The sequence below is a fragment of the Anomaloglossus baeobatrachus genome, chromosome 2 (assembly GCF_048569485.1).
Source record: "Anomaloglossus baeobatrachus isolate aAnoBae1 chromosome 2, aAnoBae1.hap1, whole genome shotgun sequence".
Taxonomy (NCBI): Eukaryota; Metazoa; Chordata; class Amphibia; order Anura; family Aromobatidae; genus Anomaloglossus; species Anomaloglossus baeobatrachus.
This window is the reverse complement of record NC_134354.1, coordinates 799,808,795-799,829,320: the sequence shown is the minus strand read 5'-3', so window position 1 is coordinate 799,829,320 and position 20,526 is coordinate 799,808,795. Positions and strand designations below refer to the sequence as shown.

Sequence of the window (20,526 nt, the reverse complement as noted above, 5' to 3'; positions counted from 1 at the left end):
TTGCCACACCCCCTGAGCCCTAGAGACAGCACGCCGAGCACTTGCCACACCCCCTGAGCCCTAGAGACAGCACGCCGAGCACTTGCCACACCCCCTGAGCCCTAGAGACAGCACGCCGAGCACTTGCCACACCCCCTGAGCCCTAGAGACAGCACGCCGAGCACTTGCCACACCCCCTGAGCCCTAGGGACAGCACGCCGAGCACTTGCCACACCCCCTGAGCCCTAGGGACAGCACGCCGAGCACTTGCCACACCCCCTGAGCCCTAGGGACAGCACGCCGAGCACTTGCCACACCCCCTGAGCCCTAGGGACAGGCTGAGTCCTTGTCGCCGCCCAAATCCCTAGAGATAACCCCCCCCCCCCCCCCCCGAGCAAGCACTAAGCAGACAGTGTGGTCAGCGACGGTGGAGAAAACCGCTGCTGCCTACATTGGCAGTAAATATGACAGGCGCTTTCAGTTTATGGTGTTAGAGTCAAACCCCCACAAACCGCCATAAAATAGCCACTTCTGCTGCATTAACCTTAGAATACATAGAGGACGTCCATATGAGAAGGACTCGCATCGTAGTGCAGTGGACAAAGCTCGAACACCGCAGTCCTCACATGAGGTGGATTTGGTGCCGCTGCGCAGGGGACAAAGCCTCCGAGACTGGATGAGATTTAAATCGCTTTTCCCATTTTCTTTATTATTCTCCGGCTTTTGCACAGTGATGGGTCTTTGTAATTTGCTCCATCTCCTTATTTTGTGTCCTTCTCTAGCCCCGTGCTGTCCTATCTCACGAGTCAATGCTTTCTTAGAAGCTGCTTTGAACCAGACAATATTTACAGCCGCCCCTCCGACCTCCTTCCCTCCCATCACATGGAGTCTTTGTAATTATTTAGTAGGATTCTTCCTAGAGCAGAAGTTCAAAGCAGCTTGTAAAAGAGCAAGGACTAAGCAGCCAAAACAGCACAAAGGAGTTTAGGGGAAAAGGAAGCAAAGTATATGTCAAAGGCTGGTAAAAGAAATAAGCCTGGCGGATGCCTACGGTACGTATAGTCTCAGCTCGGCCCATCCCCCGCAGATGATGGCTGTGACACCCCTCAGGGACCTGCCTCTAGCAGCCTGTAAACCTGTTAGATGGCGCTGTAACACTCTGACACCAGTATTACCAGTGTGCCGGCCGGGGGCGCGTCCTTCTATGTGCCCATCGGCGCCCTTGTGATGTGATTGCAGGGTGCTGATGAGTCACTATGACAGCTGGGGGTTTGATGAGGACCTCCATACAGGTCATCACGGAGCGCCATTGAAACGTGCCTGTGACTTCTACTCTCTGCGGCAATGCTGTGGAATATTCTGCACTAATCCAGGACCAGACAAATACAGGGAGAAACCATACATAAAATAGAAAAGCACGCTCCCAATCCCCCCCCCCCCCCCATTAAATATAAAATAATATAAAGATTAAGGAATCGCCGCACCCAGGAAAGTCCGATTTATCAAAGTATAGAAATGAACCCGATCGGTAAACGCCATAAAAATGTCACCTTGCCCCGCGAAACCGCCCGACCTCACACCGCTCCAGCCAAATGTCACTTCGCCCCACGAAACCGCCCGACCTCCCACCGCTCCATCCAAATGTCACCTCGCCCCGCGAAACCACCCGAACTCACACCGCTCCATCCAAATGCCACCTCGCCCCGTGAAACCGCCTGACCTCACACCGCTCCATCCAAATGTCACCTCGCCCCATGAAACCGCCTGACCTCACACCGCTCCATCCAAATGTCACCTCGCCCCGTGAAACCGCCCGACCTCACACCGCTCCATCCAAATGTCACCTCGCCCCATGAAACCGCCCGACCTCACACCACTCCATCCAAATGTCACCTCGTCCCGCGAAAACACCGGACCTCCCACCGCTCCATCCAAATGCCACCTCGCCCCATGAAACCGCCCGACCTCACACCGCTCCATCGAAATGTCACCTCTCCTCGCAAAAACGTCCGACCTCACACCGCTCTATCCAAATGCCACCTCGCCCCATGAAACCGCCCGACCTCACACCACTCCATCCAAATGTCACCTCGCCCCGCGAAACCACCCGAACTCACACCGCTCCATCCAAATGCCACCTCGCCCCGTGAAACCGCCTGACCTCACACCGCTCCATCCAAATGCCACCTCGCCCCGTGAAACCGCCTGACCTCACACCGCTCCATCCAAATGTCACCTCGCCCCATGAAACCGCCCGACCTCACACCACTCCATCCAAATGTCACCTCGTCCCGCGAAAACACCGGACCTCCCACCGCTCCATCCAAATGCCACCTCGCCCCATGAAACCGCCCGACCTCACACCGCTCCATCGAAATGTCACCTCTCCTCGCAAAAACGTCCGACCTCACACCGCTCTATCCAAATGCCACCTCGCCCCATGAAACCGCCCGACCTCACATCGCTCCATCGAAATGTCACCTCGCCTCGCAAAAACGTCCGACCTCACACCGCTCCATCCAAATGTCACCTCGCCCTGTGAAACCGCCCGACCTCACACCGCTCCATCCAAATGTCACCTCGCCCTGTGAAACCGCCCGACCTCACACCGCTCCATCCAAATGTCACCTCGCCCTGTGAAACCGCCTGACCTCACACCGCTCCATCTAAATGCCACCTCGCCCCGTGAAACCGCCTGACCTCACACCACTCCATCCAAATGTCACCTCGTCCCGCGAAAACACCGGACCTCCCACCGCTCCATCCAAATGTCACCTCGCCCCATGAAACCGCCCGACCTCACACCGCTCCATCGAAATGCCACCTCGCCCTGTGAAACCGCCTGACCTCACACCGCTCCATCCAAATGCCACCTCGCCCCGTGAAACCGCCTGACCTCACACCGCTCCATCCAAATGTCACCTCGCCCCATGAAACCGCCCGACCTCACACCGCTCCATCCAAATGTCACCTCGCCCCATGAAAACGCCCGACCTCACACCGCTCCATCCAAATGTCCCCTCGCCCCATGAAAACACCCGACCTCACACCGCTCCATCCAAATGTCACCTCATCCCGCGAAACCGCCCGACCTCACACCGCTCTATCCAAATGTCACCTCGCCTTGCAAAAACACCCGACCTCCCACCGCTCTATTCAGTAAGAAATGAAAACCTGTCTCAAAAAATGGCAACACAATAAAAAAAAAAAAATTAAGTAATTTCAGTGTTTTTTTTTTTTCTTTTTTTTTCTCCTAAAAAAAATAACCCGACTGGTTTGGTTTCGCCGGAATCATACCGGTGTGGAAAAATGAAAACGCCAGAACGGGAATTGGCTGTGGGGCAAAGGGTTAAAAAGTAACTAATGTTATTTTTAATACATTGTCCCTGACCTCGGCCATCAGGAAAACTTTAACAGTCGCACAGAGATAGTTAAGCTTCCCTTCAGAAGCCGCTCTCCCCAGCAAAGCTGAAGAGCCATGAAGAGGTCCCGGCAGCGGGTGAGTAACCGGCCATCGGCTGTGTCCCGGCTACATGCCGGCGGCTTCTCTGAAACCGATTCATGAAGGCGCCTGCGTTACAACATGGCGTCAACTCCTTAATCAAAGCATTTTTGCAACTCAACAGTCGCACAAAATATTGCAACTTTTGGGGTTCACCCTCCATTCCCATCCAGCTATGCCATAGGAGTGTAGCATGGGTGGGAGGAGACGCTAGCCACGAATTCCATCATAAGTTACCCCAGGAACATGTGCCGGCCGCTTCATGATGTAGGGGAGTGCGCTCGGGCGAGTTCTTCATTACGACTGTGGTGCACTACACGAGAGTTAATGGCTCGCCCCGTACGCAAACAGAGAAATCCTCCGTACAATCGCGCTGTGCGCGCAGGACGCCCCGTAGTCGGCCGCTTTACACAGGGCGCCCCCGGGGTCTGGCAGCTGCGGGGTCTGTTGTGTCGTCTTGGGGAGGCAGGCCGCAGGGTTCATGCCTTCCTGAAGTGTCTCACTCTGCGGCTGTCTCCTGCTTCTACAGCTTATGGACATTGCTGGAGATGGATCCTGTCTTCCTCTATCTGGAACGCCCGCTTCCACCTGTGCGAGCCACAAAAACGTCCCCCAGCTATCCCACACACAAATCGTCCTATCGTCTCTGCTCAGTCCTGAGGTTTTGGCTCCTTCTAGGAGTCCCTGCAGGTTAATATTTTTATTTATATAGCACCTACATATTCCGTAGCGCTTTCATTTCAGATTCATCTCTCTTGCATGTTCTGCAATCTCTGGATGCTACAACACCCATGCCATATTTGTAGGGGTTATTGAATACATACGCACACAAGGGTAATATTCTCACTGTGCGCTACATATATTATTGTGACGCCCTGGCAAAACCAGGTAGTCACAAAGGTGTACATTCTTTGTCACCACCAGAAACCCACACTTAGGCATAACACACAGCCATTAAACCCTAGCCACCCCCTCCATGACAATAGGGACATACCAGTGGGTGGGATCAGGCGGATGAGGACGCCCACCTAGGGGTCCTGAGGGGTCAGAGGCGGGAACACGTCAGTTCAGTTTGAGTTGAGTTTGAAGTTGAAGTGAAGTAGGAGTCAAATCCTGAGGAGCAAAGTGTACAGTGTAATCAGGGGTAGTAGCCCTTGGACTACCAGGCTAGATGGCAGACGGTGAATAGGGCCACAGGCGACGGAGATCCGGTCACGGGAGACCTAAAGTGGACCGGGGCAGGGTTGTAGCCCGCCGGTGCCGACAGCGGGAATCCGGTCCGGAGGCCGTGCACAGTCGGGGTGCCTAGACCCTAGGGCGAGGAAGGTTGCAAGCCCCTCTCCAATTAACCAGCCGGGACCAGGTTCCAGATGTTGTCCTATTAACTGCCCAGATAGAGCGAAACGGAAGCCCAACGCGGGGGATAGGGTGTCCGCCAGAACCCACTGAGATCTCAAGGGTCAGCTTTCGCGGGCCAGAGCTCCCAACTACACACAGAACCAGGAGTGGACTTCTCCGTTCCATGCAAAGTCGTCCAAAAGGAGAGACAAACACAAAGTGCAGGAGGAAGGGATACCTGTTCATTAACCTGGGTGCAGGACCCGAATGCACCCTACTAAGGCATCCGGCCACTGGCAACTTGGTTTACTACTGGACTTGTGTGAAATTACTGAACTGGAGTACACCATTGTTCCCCGGTCTGGCCCGGCGCGCCACCTCCAGCAGCCATCATTCCCGTGTTCGATCCGTGGGCCCCGGGACTACACCTCCCCTACCCGTGGAGAGGATCCCATCTTGCTGCCCCCGCTCAATCAGTCCGAGGCGCCCCATCAATAGGCAGTGGTGGTGCCAACATCCCTCACCGCAAACCACGGGTGACACAACAACCTCCCTTGTAAATATCCCCTTCCCGATGGTTGTGAGGACGGGCGGCTGTGGGAGCCCGGGTCTGGTCACCACTCGAGCCATAGCAGTAACCCGGATCCGAGCAGGCCCCCCGAGAGAAGCGGCAGCGCCCCCCGCCCGCAACAACCCGAACCTGGAGTCACGAACAGGATTCCTACCCCATCTGTAGACTTTGATGACGTGCGCCTTGCTTTGAATTGCGTGCACTGTTGAAAAATTTTGAGCTGCTGCCATCTTGCCTGGCATCTTTGGCGCTAAAACGTCATAATCTTCTTCCCTGAAAAAGGCGCGAAGTTGAAGCCCCACCCCCTAAGAACGCGGATGGAACCCGGTAACTCCCAAAGCAGGAATTGCAAAGGACAGTGGGTCCCGCGAGACTGTCAAAAACCAAGGGGGAAGGTAAAGGAGCGGCATGTAACCAGAACTGTAAAGTGCAGGGACACCAGGACTCTGCAGAAACCCATTCCTGGACACCAACGCTGCAAGATGTCACAGCAGGCCGCAACCCCGATGACCTCTCACCCAGCCCCGAGCATGGCCGCAACGGTGATGTCGGCTCCGGCAGTCCGCCCGGCTGCAACGGATGCTGCCACCGACCTGAAGTCTACCCCAGTAGCAGCGCCAACCACTCCCAAGTACCCAGTCCCGGCTGTGGAGCAGCCGGAGTGCACCTGCAGAGAGGCTGAGCAGGCCACTGATCGGTGGGGCCCACAGCAGTATGAAAGGCCGGTCGTCGCCGGCGCCGAGGGCATCCGAGAGAGCCTGGCTCCTGAGCAGGAGGCAGAGCACGGAACCCATACCCCGTACTGGGAGGCACAGCAACAGTAAGCTACCCGAATGTTCTATTGTTCACAAGTTAAGTTACCAGATGACTGTTTAAGGACTGCATCCTTGTTGAACGTCCTCCTGTTCCATGGAGGAGGCCATTTGGATCCCCAGGTGGAGGGTGGCAGGACAGTTTAAGTTAAATAGTTGAAGAAAGTAGCTGCACTGGAGGCTGCGCTGGCAGCGGTTGTAAAATGTTTTTCTATGGACTTTGTAGCGGGACTTGGTACCTCTTTCTCCAGGACAGTTTCGTAACGTTAAAAATGTTTTGAAATGGTTTACTTTATCTTTTTCAATTGCAGAAACAGAAAAATAAATGTCGGTGGCCGGACAGACCGAGGACGGGCTGTGTTTTACCAAGGGGGTGTGTGACGCCCTGGCAAAACCAGGTTGTCACAAAGCCTGCACAAATCCACCAAAGTGCAGGCCTTTCTCCTCCTTGGCACTAACACAGTCCCCACACAGATATACACCAGCCAATCAGGCCCTACTCACCCCCTCCCCAGGAAAATGGGAGGGATCGAAAGAGCTTAGAAAGTGACAGAGCAGAGTTTAGCTTCAGTTTGAGCTGTAGTCAGTGAAGAGCTGACAGGAGGGAGTTGGAGCTCCCTGGAGAGGTTGGTAGTCGGGGTTGGAGCCCCGGACTAGGTGGCAGGGAGGGCCACAGGCACGGAGATCCGGTCGCGGGGAACCTGAGGCCGACCGGGACAGGGTTGTAGCCCGCCGGTGCCGAGAGGGGATCTGGTCCGGAGGCCGTTCAAGCGGACTAGTCCAGGCAAGAAAGAGACAGACAGAGCATGTGGAAGAAAAGGGCCCCTGGCTGTATATCTGGGTGTGGGACCTGAAAACACCTGCCAAAGGTGACCAGCCATTGGCAATTTGGTTTACAATACAGACTGTGTGACTGACCATCCAAATCATCAGCAGCTCATCCAGCACCACGACAACCGAACTGTGAGTTTCCTGCTCCCTGCAATCCCTCACCATTCTCTGGGCCCCGGGACTATACCTCCCCTACCCGTGGAGGGGATCCCAACTTGCTGCCCCACTCCATCAGCCCCGGGCACCCACATACAAGGCAGCGGCGGTGTCCCCATCCCTTACCGCAACCCACGGGTGGCGTGACCGCCAAGACTGTGTCCCTTGTAAATAACCCCTTTTCACTCGTGGGCGACAGGCCGCTGCATGAGCCCCGGATCCGGCTGCCACTTGAGACACAGCCACTGCCCGGATCTGAGTGCCTCGAGCGCCCCCCCGGTTGTGATCTGTCCCCCGCCCGCGACATTATAACATACTGTATATCGCTACATATATCACTACAGATATTGCTACATATATCCCTACACATACACAGCCTCTTATGAATATCTCACATAAGATGCTTACACATCACTGAACCTGCTCCTCAGCATGTTTCGCGTTCTGCTTCTTCAGGGGACTGATGTTACAGGGGACTGATGTTACAGTTCCCAGCATCCTTTTGAAATGGCCCACTCAGAAATCTACTGTGCAGTGGATCCCACATTAAAGCACTGCCCCACTTCCAGCCGCCATGTTAGTAGAGGAATCCTTCCCCATGACATCATAGACGCGCGGTACTGCTTCTATGTACAGCCGGTTGTGGAGCAGCATCTGGCTCAGGCACCCTGCAGTCATTATGGCATAGGCCACAGTTTGGGGTTGGCCCCTGTCAGTATTACTGTTATGGGTCTCTTGACCTAAACTAAACACTATTAAGTGTGAGTGAACTAATATAACCCACACTGGAGGCTGAGACACGCGACCATTATCCACTAAATACACATAAGAGCAGTAGAAAATGACAGAGCAGAAAGTAATAAACAGTGTTGGTCTATAATTACTGTGCGTAATCCCGCAATGACTCCACATAATCACCAAAATCATCACATCATCACTGGCCTGGAGGAGCCTTCTCCCGAGATGCAGAGAATCCCGGCCTCCATCCACATCCTTCTCCCGAGATGCAGAGAATCCCGGCCTCCATCCACATCCTTCTCCCGAGATGCAGAGGATCCCAGCCTCCATCCACATCCTTCTCCCGAGATGCAGAGGATCCCAGCCTCCATCCACATCCTTCTCCCGAGATGCAGAGGATCCTGGCCTCCATCCACATCCTTCTCCCGAGATGCAGAGGATCCCAGCCTCCATCCACATCCTTCTCCCGAGATGCAGAGGATCCTGGCCTCCAACCACAGTCCTTCAATGGATTATTTGGACATTTCTAAAACCGTAATGATAAACCAGATCACAGGAGACTGACCATGAATGACAGATCTGCATCTCCTCATTGGATCCCAGAACAGATCACGCTTTATTCTATAGCAATGTCATCCAGGAGGACAACCTCACACTGGTTGGGTGACGGCCGGGCATGAGGCTGTGGATGAGCCAGGCGTGACTGTGCGGACGGGCTGGGCGTGACAGCTAGTCTCCAATACTAATGGCAATCTTCCCGTCTCTGGATACTGGTAATAGCAGATGTAACGGCAGAACCCACCGTTATTCGTGCTGCACCAGGGAATATCTTCAGGTTTCCTGAACTGTCAGTGTTTTTGGTGTTTGATCATCTCTAGACATCGCTGCTCCACGTTCCACACCGGACACCTTATTGTGAAATGTTTCCCTGAATCGATGTTATAGGACACGACCAGATAGATGAGACTATCCGTGCAGAATCGTTCTAAATCTTCACTTTCTCGGATGATACAAAGTTTATCAAATAAGCCAAAAAGTCAAGAAATCTCTCCTAGCACAAAGTACTGAGTAAGATGTAGTCAAATGGTGACTGATATGGATTGGGGTAACTCTGGCTACGTGGTCTGCGCGTTAAAATGACACACTTGTATTGTGTGAAACTTATCACTGCACTAAGCTCAGTGCTGTATTCATGCACTAATGGTTGTTCTGGTGATGTATTCATGTACAGCTGATGGTTCCAGTGCTATAGTCACGTACTAATGCTGTAGTCATGTACGGTTACTGACACTGGTTCTGTAGACTTATCCATAACTTGTCAGATAATGTGATACATTGCTCTGAAAAAGTGGTATGCCATCTGGAATGTTAACAATTCCATCTGTATTTGTTAGAAAAATTAAACGAGTGTAATTGAAGTCCCTGGCTGCTGTCATTTTGGAATATCCTGATTGAGCTTCATAGACCATGATTTCTACCAAATTCTTCAACACTAAGTGATCGGGCAACTGCAGATTCAAGTCCTCTATGAGGACCTAAAAATAATAAAAAGAAAAAAAACAAAAATGTGTATAGTTTGTGATGTATGTATGTGTATGTATGTATGTATTAGTTAGTTATTTGTTTAAATTTCACATTACTTTCTGTGGGCGACAAAACTTTCGTCCAAAACCAAATTTGGGAGGGTTTCAGCTTTCAAGAGTAATTTATAAAACCAATGGATGAATTTAAAGTCAGGTTATAAGCTTTCATTTACACAACATGGATAAGTGCTGGAACTTCTGTCAGGGATTGTATATATATATATATATATATATATATATATATATATATATTATATATATATATATATATATATATATATATATATATATATATATATATATATATATATATATATATATTTTTGGTTTTTTTTTTTTTTAGTCATTCTCTTACCAGACGATAATGCCGTAATAGTATAAAACCCGCAATACAATAATGGAATTGGGTTTAGTTCCTGCAGGATTCTATGGCAGTGCAGGGAGGGGCAGAAGAAATCCGGATCGGTCCATGGAATGTCTTTCATGTCTTGATGTTTTTTGTGTAGGTGTCTCTGTTGGACGCTAAGAAGAGCATGAACCTCGGAATCTTCTTAAAGCAGTTTAAGAGGTGAGTTCGGGGTTGCACGGGGTAGGGCTGAGGGGGCGACAGCTGGGGCACATGGGGCAATGGTCGGGGAATGCAGAACGGCAGGGACACACGGGGCAAGTAGGGCAGTGGTGGCCTGTAGCACGTGGGGTGTTGTCAGCTGCGGCATGTGGGGTGTGGGCACATGAGGCAATGGTCGGGGAACATGGGGCGACAGCAGGCACATCTGGGGCAGTGGTGGCTCGGAGCATGCGGGGTAATGGCCAGGGCATGCAGGGTGTTGCATCGGCTGGGGCACGTGGGGTGGGGGCACATGGGGCAAGTGGAGTGATGGGCAGGGGTTCATGGCGCAAGAGCCAGGGAACATGTATATGAGACTTTCATGTTTCTGATCCTTCTCCATCATGTCATGTTTGTCTGAAATCTCCGCAGACCTGTGCAGGTGATGATCGCAGACATAAAGCAAGGCGTGGGATCAAACTTTGGGGCAGAGAAGATGGGGGAGCTGCTGCGACTTCTCCCAGAAAAGGATGAGGTAGGTGATTGGGCTGTAAAGTAAGAACCTCCATATCCAGACACTATGATCTCAAGAATTTAATGATAGCTGCGCAGTAATAAGACAGAGGACCATGAAACCTCTCAGTAAAAACAGGACCCAGCAGAGCTCATGTCCGCCCTCTAATATATCCATTCATTACCTAGTATATAGACTGACTGCCTCCGCCGCCTCCCCTGGTGTGTAGGCTGACTGCCTCCGCCGCCTCCCCTGGTGTGTAGGCTGACGGCCTCCGCCGCCTCCCCTGGTGTGTAGGCTGACGGCCTCCACCGCCTCCCCTGGTGTGTAGGCTGACGGCCTCCGCCGCCTCCCCTGGTGTGTAGGCTGACGGCCTCCGCCGCCTCCCCTGGTCTTTACACTGGAGGTGATCTTGCCTTGTTGATGTGATGTTGATCCCCCTCTTCTCCTTATTTACAGATGAAAAGACTTCGAGCATTTAAAGGAGACCGAAGCCGCTTGTCTGATCCAGAACATTTTATGGTGATGTTGGTGGAAATTCCCAGGTGAAATCGGACAACCGAGCCTATTACTGAACCTATGTCCTATCCACCTACCAACCCAATCTCCTCTTCTGCCAAACGCCTATCCACCTACTGACCTCCATCTCCTCTCCACTCTGATTTCCTCCTCACCATGATATTCTGTCAAGCCTATGGCCCCGCACCCTGATCACCCCAATGTTCTGCAACCACCCCCCCTCACCCCCTATTTGGCCTGCTTACCCCATCCATATCACCTCACTGACCTGCAACCACTCCCCCTCCGTATCTCTCTCTTCTTTGGCCTGCTGACCCACCCCCCTTTTATCTCCTCTGATGTGCTTACCCCCTCCCCCTGATCTCTTATCTAGTGTGCTAATCGGCCCACCCCCTCTTTATCTCCTCTCTGGTCTGGTGACCACTCCCCCCTTTTCCCCCCCCTCCGATCTTTTCTCCGACCTGACCTCCTTCTCTGCCCTCACACTATTGTCGCGGGCGGAGGAGGGGACGCCGCGCTCTCCCACTGCTCGGGTCCGGCTGCTGCGGCCTCTGCTGCTCGGTGGCTCGAGCGATGGGCCGGATCCCATGGACTCGAGCGGGCGCTCCCTCGCCCATGAGTGAAAAGGGGGATTGGTTTTGGGGATTTATTGTCCGTGACGCCACCCACGGTTGTGGTGATTGTGTGGACGCCACGCTGGCTCTGTATGGGGATCCCGGGAGCGGTGACAGGGAGCAGCTTTGTTATTTCTCCCCTCGTGGGTAGGGGGTTGGTTGTCCTGGGGCCCGGTGATGGGGTAAGGGTGGATGGCAGCCGGTGTGCGGGGCCTGGTGAGGTGCAGGGTCGCGGGGGCAGCGCTGTGCCGTACGGCACGGTGGGTACTTCGTTCAGCCTGAGACGCTGACACAGTTCTCGGTAAAACACAAGGCCTGGAAAGACGGTTCCCACGGACGGCTGCTGTTGCTTTTCTCCGGTAGTTAACGGTGACTGTCTCTTTCCCTGCACCTTGTGTATTGTTGGTAGCGATGGGTTCCCACCCGGTAACCCGCTCCCCGACTTGGATATGGGCCGGAGGAGCCCCTCTTTGCCCGCAGGCGCTGGCCCTGAGAACCTGGTGCCTTGGCGGTGGCGGTGTCTCTCTCATACGGTTGGACTGTTGCCTTCAATCGGGACTTAGCTGTTTGGAGACCCGGAGGGTCCCCCTTCACTGACGGATTTGCAAAATTTACGGCGACTCCAAGCCTTGCCGGGATCCGAAAGGCCCCTGCCAATGGTGCCTCCATGTGTACCGGTCCGGTACCGCCGGGCCACCACCCGTCCATGGTCCTTACGGCAACTCCGATCAGCCTCCACTGCAGACGGTCACCGCCGTCTGCTAACCTTGCTGTCTCTGTCCGGGGCACACACCCGGACTAACTTCAGGCTCTCAAACTGTCACTTTTTCTCCTTCCACTTGCTCCTCTACCACTCAACTCCTCTCCCTTCCTCCTCCAAACTCTAACTGCCTGTGTTTTCCCTCCTCCAGGACTGTGAACTCCTCAGTGGGTGGAGACCAACCGCCTGGCTCCACCCCCTGGTGTGGACATCAGCCCCTGGGGAGGGCAACAAGGGTTTCTGGTCTAGCTTAGGTGTACCTAACCGGGGTGTAGGGTGTGGTGATGTCATTACCTGTGACCCCTGGCTTGCCCAGGGCGTCACACTATCTTCTCACTGGACCCCATCCTGATCTCTGAGCTTTCCAACCACCCCACCCTGGTCTTCCTCACTGGGCCCACCCTGATCTTTGCGGTCTGCAAAACTACATCGCCCTGATCTCATCACTGGATCACACCCTGATGTCTCTGACCTTCCAGCCACCTCACCCTGATCTTTCCTCTGGACCCCACCTTGATCTCTGTGACCTGCCAACCACCCCACCCTGATCTCTCTGACCTGCCAGTCATCTCACCCTGATCTCCTCACTGGACCCCACCTCCATCTCTCTGACCTGCCAGCCATCCTACCCTGACCTCCTCCTCCTCACTGGACCTGACCCCACCCTGATCTCCTTTTTGGTTTGCTGATTTACCCCTCCCCCCCCCCCCCCCCCCCCGTCTCCTCTGCAACTCACTGACCCTAATTTCTCATTTGTAGCTTCCACCAACGACTTCAAGTGATGATCCTGAAGGAAGAGTTCTTTCCGCAGCTAAATTCTTTGAAGCAAGCGGTGGAGGTGCAGATGGCGGCTGCTACAGGTGAGCTTTGTAGTGTTTTCCAATGTGGAACATCACTTCTACATGAAAGTTGAGGTAGTTTGCTATTTATTTCCCCAACCTGGATGTAAAGCTGGAATCATGTTAAATCTGACTCTTCACCATATCCAGATCCAGGCTCGGCCCCAATAAGTGGTGACCGTATGAGACCCCATTGTGCACCCCCCGCCCTGAACCACCCTGCTCACTGCTGCATCTTGTATGGTTTCAGAACTGCTGCAGTGCGAGGATCTGCATGTGATCATCCATCTGGTGCTGAAAGCTGGAAACTACATGAATGCTGTGAGTAGCCTTGTGTCCTGTATATAGTAACCACAGACCGTATCGGGGCTCGTCCCTAACTATCACGGATAATGGTGTAACGAGCAGCACGGTGATTGAAGTGGCAACCAAGTATGGCAAAAATAGGGAAAATGGCCCAATTCACTCAACTCTGTTCCCCACCAAAGTACTCACTGGATTCAGATATCTGTGACATTGGGATGCAAAGGGCATGGTGCCACCTCTGTTTTCAGCTCTTTGGCTGTCTTGGTCAGGGAGCCGGCCTATAGCCGCCAGTGGGCCGGCCTATAGCCGCCAGTGGGCCGGCCTATAGCCGCCAGTGGGCCGGCTTATAGCCACCAGGGGGCCGGCTTATAGCCACCAGGGGGCCGGCTTATAGCCACCAGGGGGCCGGCTTATAGCCACCAGGGGGCTGACCTATAGTCACCAGGGGGCCAGCTCGGAGCCACCAGGGGGCCACACTTTGCTGGCATATGTCTTCTAAAGCAGACTGGGGCAATGTATATTTGAATGTGTGATACCGGACCGCACACACTGCACACTATGAGCTGCCTCTGCTGAACTCACATCCCCAAGGCACCTGGCAACTGCTACTCACCAGAAAGGAGCTTGGGGGCAGGGTGGATGAGCATAGTGCAGGGGCAGGAGGTCTGACGTTCCAATGGTGTGAAGGGAACAGGACACTGCTCACCTTTTTATATCTCCAGGGCTGGATTCTGCATTGGATCAGCATCCGCTGTAGCTGAGGTGCGATGTGCGCTATTGCAGCAGCTCGATCCTTCACACAGATCAGGTTTCACGGTCAGTGGGAGTTATAATCTACAGCGTCACCCGATCTGCAGGAAAGTTCAAGCTGCAGCAATAACTTGGTGATTCTCATAGCGACTACAGGCAGAAGTATACATTACATCCTGTGATGTCTGATCCTACAGGGCCGCATACATTACATATCCTATACAGCTAAACATTTATAGGTGAGGTCCTGCAGCCTGGTGGGATCAGTCAGTGCATAGGACACTGTGCACATAATCAAGTGTGAAGCCCCACAGGTGTAGTGTCGGTGCATTACCTTCAGGGACTCCACTCGGCTGGATCTGGTCACAGGTAGGGAATCTTCAGTTTTTGATCGTGACGCCACTCTCAGTATTTGCGGTCAGAGGGGACCGCCACTGCAGGTTAGAGGACGCCTGGGGCTGATGGTGGGCGCAGTCGGGTGTAGTAGCCTCCTGAGAGTGAGGCAAGCCCCAGGGCCCTTTGTAAAGCTGTAGTACCACAAGTCGCAAAATGACCACACACAGGCAGAGTGTCTTTCAGGGTTTTTACTCACTTCAGGTGGCAGGGTGAGTAACCCGGGCGTAGCTGGGATGAACCAGGTGGGAACCAGGTATCCTTCCGGCTGACTGTATGAGGGTGACTACAAACTCGCCTTCCTTAGCCCTTGGTGGTTTGGGGTGACCCCGACTTTGAGTCCCTATGGGGGTCACCCAGGGAAGATGCTCCAAGCCTCTCTCCCCTTCTTGTGTTGCCGTGTGCTTGTTCCCCCGGGCCAGGCCACTCCAGCCTCTTGCCTCCTGTGACCTATGGGCCCTACTTGCGGTTACGTGGCTGCGGCTTTTGGTTGTTGTGGTGTGGGCTGTAAGAGCCCCACACCGGCAGGTTTAGCAGGGAAAGGTGAATCTATCCTCGCTTCGGGATCTGCCGCCCGGTTGGGCCTGGTGCTCTCTAGAAGTCTCCTTACTTCCCACTCCGTGCACTCTCTAGCTGAAGCTGGCTTTCAGGCAGCACTCCTAGTTGACCGTTCTCCCCCGTCTGTAGCCACTGCGCGGGCGCTGTTAGACAGCATCAGCCCCACAGGTCTGCTCCTCACCGAGCCCTCTGGAGTTCTCTTCTAACTGACTCACTGCTCCTCCTCTCCTGTTCTTGCCTACGCCACCTAGCAACCAGACTCTCCACCACACCCCTTGAGAGGAGATGGAGGCTTTTTAACCCCCTGCCACTATTCCAGTGGAGGTATAGGCTTTGCCCCCTCCTGGGATCCCCAGGGGTCCTCTCATGGGTACATGTGTGAGACCTGGTCACTATGCGCCTGTGTTCCACACCCCCTATCAGCCATCTGGATTACCTGTATTGTACTGTCCCCAGCATGGGTGCAGTACTCAGTGGTGCCTGACCAGGTCAGGGGGCGCCACACAAGCACGTCCAGTATACCGATTACTATGTGACCGGTGTCTCTGAGAAGACTGCGGTCAGTGAGTACTACATGTACTCCGTGTTAGGGGGAACAGATCAGGTTAGGTGGATGTGTTCTCTGAGGACATGTCATTTCCACGCCACACGCTTTTCCCCACCACTTAGCAGTGTTTTTGCATCACTTACACCAGGGGTCTCAAACATGCGGCCCTTCAGGTGGCTTCTTGCGGCCCGCTGGCCCGTGGACCCAGTAAAGATGGCGACCGGTGCAAGAGGCCGCAGCCTCCAGCTATCTATTTCAGTTTACAGTTTTGCCTTTGCCGGGCACAGTAAAGTTCTCGCTGCAGAACACAATAACAGCCGCCTGCCAATCAGAGGCAAGCACCTGCTCCATATGACCTCAGACGCTTACCTGTGATTGGCCAGTGGCTGTTGTGCAGTGAGAACTGCTCTGAGTGCTCTGCACGCGCCGGCAGAAAGTTCAGCAGTGACAGGCAGGAGCTGTGATCATTATCGGGTCCACATGGCTGCGTGCTGCTGAGCCGACGGAGGATAGCTGAGCAGAATGTTTTTGTGTGCTTCTGCCGCTGGCTGAGCCTGCACAGGGTGTGTGTGTGTGTGTGTGTGTGTGTGTGTGTGTTAGCTGAGGCTGCACAGTGTGTGTGTGTGTGTGTGTGTGTGTGTGTGTGATTACTACAAGAAGACATGCATGGGGCACATTAATACAAGAAAGGGACCTGCATGAAGCACATTACTATAGGAAGGGGACCTGCATATGGGGCATATTACCACAAGAAGGGGACCTGCATGGGGGCACATCATTATAAGAAGGGGACCTGCATGGGGCACATTGCTACAAGGGGGCAAGGATGTGTGAAGCCCCACAGGTGTTGTGTCGGTGCATTACCTTCAGGGACTCCACTCAGCTGGATCTGTCACAGGTAGGAGATCTTCTTCTTGTCGTGACGCCACTCTCAGTATTGCGGTCAGTGGGGGGGGGACCGCCACTGCAGGTTGAGGGGCGCCTGGGGCTGATGGTGAGTGCAGTTAGTTGGAATAGCCCCCTGAGAGTGAGGCAAGCCCCAGGGCCCTGTGTAGATGTGTAGAACTACAAGGCGCAGAATGACTCAACACAGGCAGGATGTCTTTCAGGGTTTTTACTCACAGTTGATGGCAGGGTGAGTGACCCGGGCGTAGCTGGGATGAACCAAGTGGGAACCAAGTGTCCTTCAGGCTGACTTGTGAGGGTGACTACTAACTCGCCTTCCTTAGCCCTTGGTGGTTTGGGGTAACCCCGACTTTTAGTCCCTATGGGGGTCACCCAGGGAAGATGCTGCAGCCTCTCTCCCCCTTTTGTTTGCCGTTTGCTTGTTCCCCGGACCAGGCCACTCCAGCTTCTTGCCTCCTGTGAGCTATGGGCCCTCACTGCGGTTACATGGCTGCGGCTTTTGTGGTGTTGTGGCGTGGGCTTTGAGAGCCCCACACCGGCAGGTTTAGCAAAAGAAAGTTGGATCTATCTCCGCTCCGGGATCTGCCGCCCGTTTGGGCCTGGTACTCTCTAGCAGTCTCCTTACTTCCCACTCCGTGCCCTTTCTTTAGCTGAAGATGGATTTCGGGTAGCCCTCCTAGTTGACCGTTCTCCCCCGTCAGTAGCCACTGCGCGGGCGCTGTTAGACAGCAACAGCCCCACAGGTCTGCTCCTCACTGAGCCCTATGGAGTTCTGCCCTAACTGACTCACTTCCCCTCCTCTCCTGTTCTTGCCTACGCCACCTAGCAACCAGACTCTTACCACACCCCTTGAGAGGAGATGGAGGCCATGCTCCTGCTTCACCCCCTCCTGGGATCCCCAGGGGTCCTCTCATAGGTACATGTGTGAGACCTGATCACTATGCGCCTGTGTTCCACACCCCGGTCAGCCTTCTGGATTACCTGTATTGTACTGTCCCCAGCATGGGTGCAGTACTCAGTGGTGCCTGACCAGGTCAGGGGCGCCACAGATGCGCACATTTTTACAGAATGGGGAACAGGATGGGGCACATTACTACAAGATGTTGGCCAAAATTACTATGCAGTGCTTATTGTAAATAAAACTGTATTACTTACAAAAAAAGTGTGCGATATATATATATATATATATATATATATATATATATATATATATATATATATATATATATATATATATATATATATATATAATATATAATATATATATATATATATATATATATATATATATAATATATTTTAGTACCACTACCAATGTCACTTTGTCCTGAAAAGAATGCGGCCCCTCAAATTATTTTTTTTTCTGAGTTTGAGACCCCTGACTTACACAATGTATACACAGTAAATGTGGCTCTGTTGTTATATCGGGGCCCTCAGCTTGGATCGGCCTCTGCTTCTCTATATTGGAGGGGTTTTGTGTGCTCCTTTAGTTTTCTGAGGTCCTTCAGGTAGGGCACCATGATCAGTCACGATTTCCCTGTATTCCCACCGAGCGACATATGAGAATTGAATTGACCATGGCCATCTCCTCGTTACTCCAGCTCATATAAGGCCGGGTTCACACAAGTCTATCAAACACCGTTCTGAGGGTCATGCTGAACATTGTTTTCTCGGATGCTTTACTAATGGGATCCGTTTTTTTGTGCAGCCATAGCCTTAAGCCAGTCTCCTCCAATTTACACAAGAAACTCGTGCACTGTATTTTTGTCACACACCAATTCAATCATGGAAAGTGTCGCTCCTCTCCACTGCCCCCTGAATAACACTGTCCATGTGCGGTGCGATCAGTCAGACTCTAACTATGGTCGTGTGAATGAGCCCTAAGGATGTGCGGCTGCTTAGGGACCACAGCTGTGCGCTTGTACCCCAGGCCAATATTTGCCAGCCAACCCCTGCTCCATACTGCCCCCTCATATACATCATAGTAACATCTCCCTGAAGTAACCCCCAGTTTAATAACCCATCTTCTGCAGCCCCCCCATTCTTATAATAACCTCGGTCGCTCTTCTCTGCACCCGCTCCAGTTCAGATATGTCCTTCTTATATACTGGGTACAATTGTGGTCTCTGGTGTAGACGTGCGGTCGCACCAGTGACTTGTATAGGGGTAATAATGTTCTTCTCAGGAGCATCTCGGCCTCTTCTTGCCTCCCGTTATTTTATTAGCCTTGGCAGAGCTGCCTGCCATAATGTGTGGGTGGACGGCAAACTCCATGTTTGTGCCCTAGTCTTTTTCAGTGACCGTTTTACCATTTTTAATACATAATTATATATTTTATTTCCTCTGCCCAAGTGTATGTTTTATCCATGTGGCGCCCTGGACAAGCCAGGGGCCACAGAGCACAACATCCACACACCCCACACTCCCGGTCAGGCACACCGAAGTCAAACACAAAACCCTTGTTGCCTTCCTCCAGGGGCTGATGATCACACCAGGGGGTGGAGCCAGGCGGTTGGTCCCGCCCACCGAGGAGTTCACAGTCCTGGAGGTGGGAAAACCAGGCAGATAGTTTGGAAGTGAAAGTGGAAGGAGGGAAAGTAGTAAGAGACCAGCCTGAAGTTGGTCCGGGTGTGTGGCCCGGGCGAGACAGCAAGGTTGGCAGACGGTGGTGACCGTCTGCAGGAGTGGCTGATTGGAGTCTACCGTAAGGACCGTGGACGGGCAGTGGCCCGGCGGTACCGGACCGGTACACAAAGAGAAGCCAGCACCATCTGGCAGGGGCTTACGGACCCCGGCAAGGCTAGGAGTAGCCGTGAATTTGCCAAATTCGTTAGTGAAGGGAACCTCCTGGGTTTCCCAACAGCCAAGTCCCGACAGAAGGCAACAGTCCAACCAAAGTGAGGGAGACACCGCCACCGCCAAGGCAACCGTTTCTCAGGGCCAGAGCCTGCGGGCAAAAGGGGCTCCTCCGGCTCATATCCAAGCTGGGGAGCAGGTTACCGGTGGGACCCATTGGAACCATCTACCGTATCTAGGTGCAGGGAAAGGCAGTCACCATCAACCTGCTGGGAGGAGAAACACCGCAGCCGTCTGTGGGACCCGTCCATCCAGCCGTGTGTTTTACCGAGAACTGTGTCCTCATCATTGAATACCACCGTGCTGTGCGGCACAGCGCTGCCCCCACGACCCTGCACCTCACCAGGCCCCGTAACCCGCCTGCCATCCATCCCTACCCCCATCACCGGGCCCCGGGACAACCAACCCCCCTACCCACGGAGGGGAGAACTAACAACAAAGCTGCTCCCTGTCACTGCTCCCGGGATCCCCGTCCAGAGCAGCGGTGGTGTCACCAATATCACCACAACCGTGGGTGGCGTCACGGACAATAACCAAATCCCCACCATCAAAATCCCCTTTTCACTCATGGGCGAGGAGCGCCGCTCGAGTCCCCGGGATCCGGCCCACCGCTCGAGCCACCACCGAGCGGCAGCAGCGGCCGGACCCGAGCAGTGGGAGAGCGCAGCGTCCCCTCCTCCGCCCGCGACAACTTGGCGTCACGAACAGGATGTTACCGCTCTGCCGTCCGGTAGAGGAGCGCCTTGTGACCGCCGGAGGTGTCCAGCCGGAAAATTTGAAAAGCCGCCATCTTGGCCGCGAAAAATTTCCCGCTAGAGCGTCTCCTCGAGTAGTGGAGGTGTGAAGGCCAAAACCCCGCCCCTATAGAGGAGGAGCCGGAAAGAGACTAAGGGGGACGGAAACAAGA

The 20,526-nt window shown here is 53.5% G+C and overlaps 1 protein-coding gene across 1 annotated transcript in view; it reads left to right on the top strand.

Annotated features, from left to right (window-relative positions):
• Positions 1–20,526, top strand: part of LOC142290788 (uncharacterized) — a 121,110-nt gene that overhangs the window by 82,522 nt on the left and 18,062 nt on the right. Inside the window, exons 3-7 of the mRNA XM_075334788.1 lie at positions 10,017–10,078; positions 10,490–10,592; positions 11,031–11,116; positions 13,224–13,324; positions 13,554–13,624. Of these exons, the coding sequence (XP_075190903.1) occupies positions 10,017–10,078; positions 10,490–10,592; positions 11,031–11,116; positions 13,224–13,324; positions 13,554–13,624 (423 nt within the window). The remainder of the gene's footprint in view (positions 1–10,016; positions 10,079–10,489; positions 10,593–11,030; positions 11,117–13,223; positions 13,325–13,553; positions 13,625–20,526) is intronic.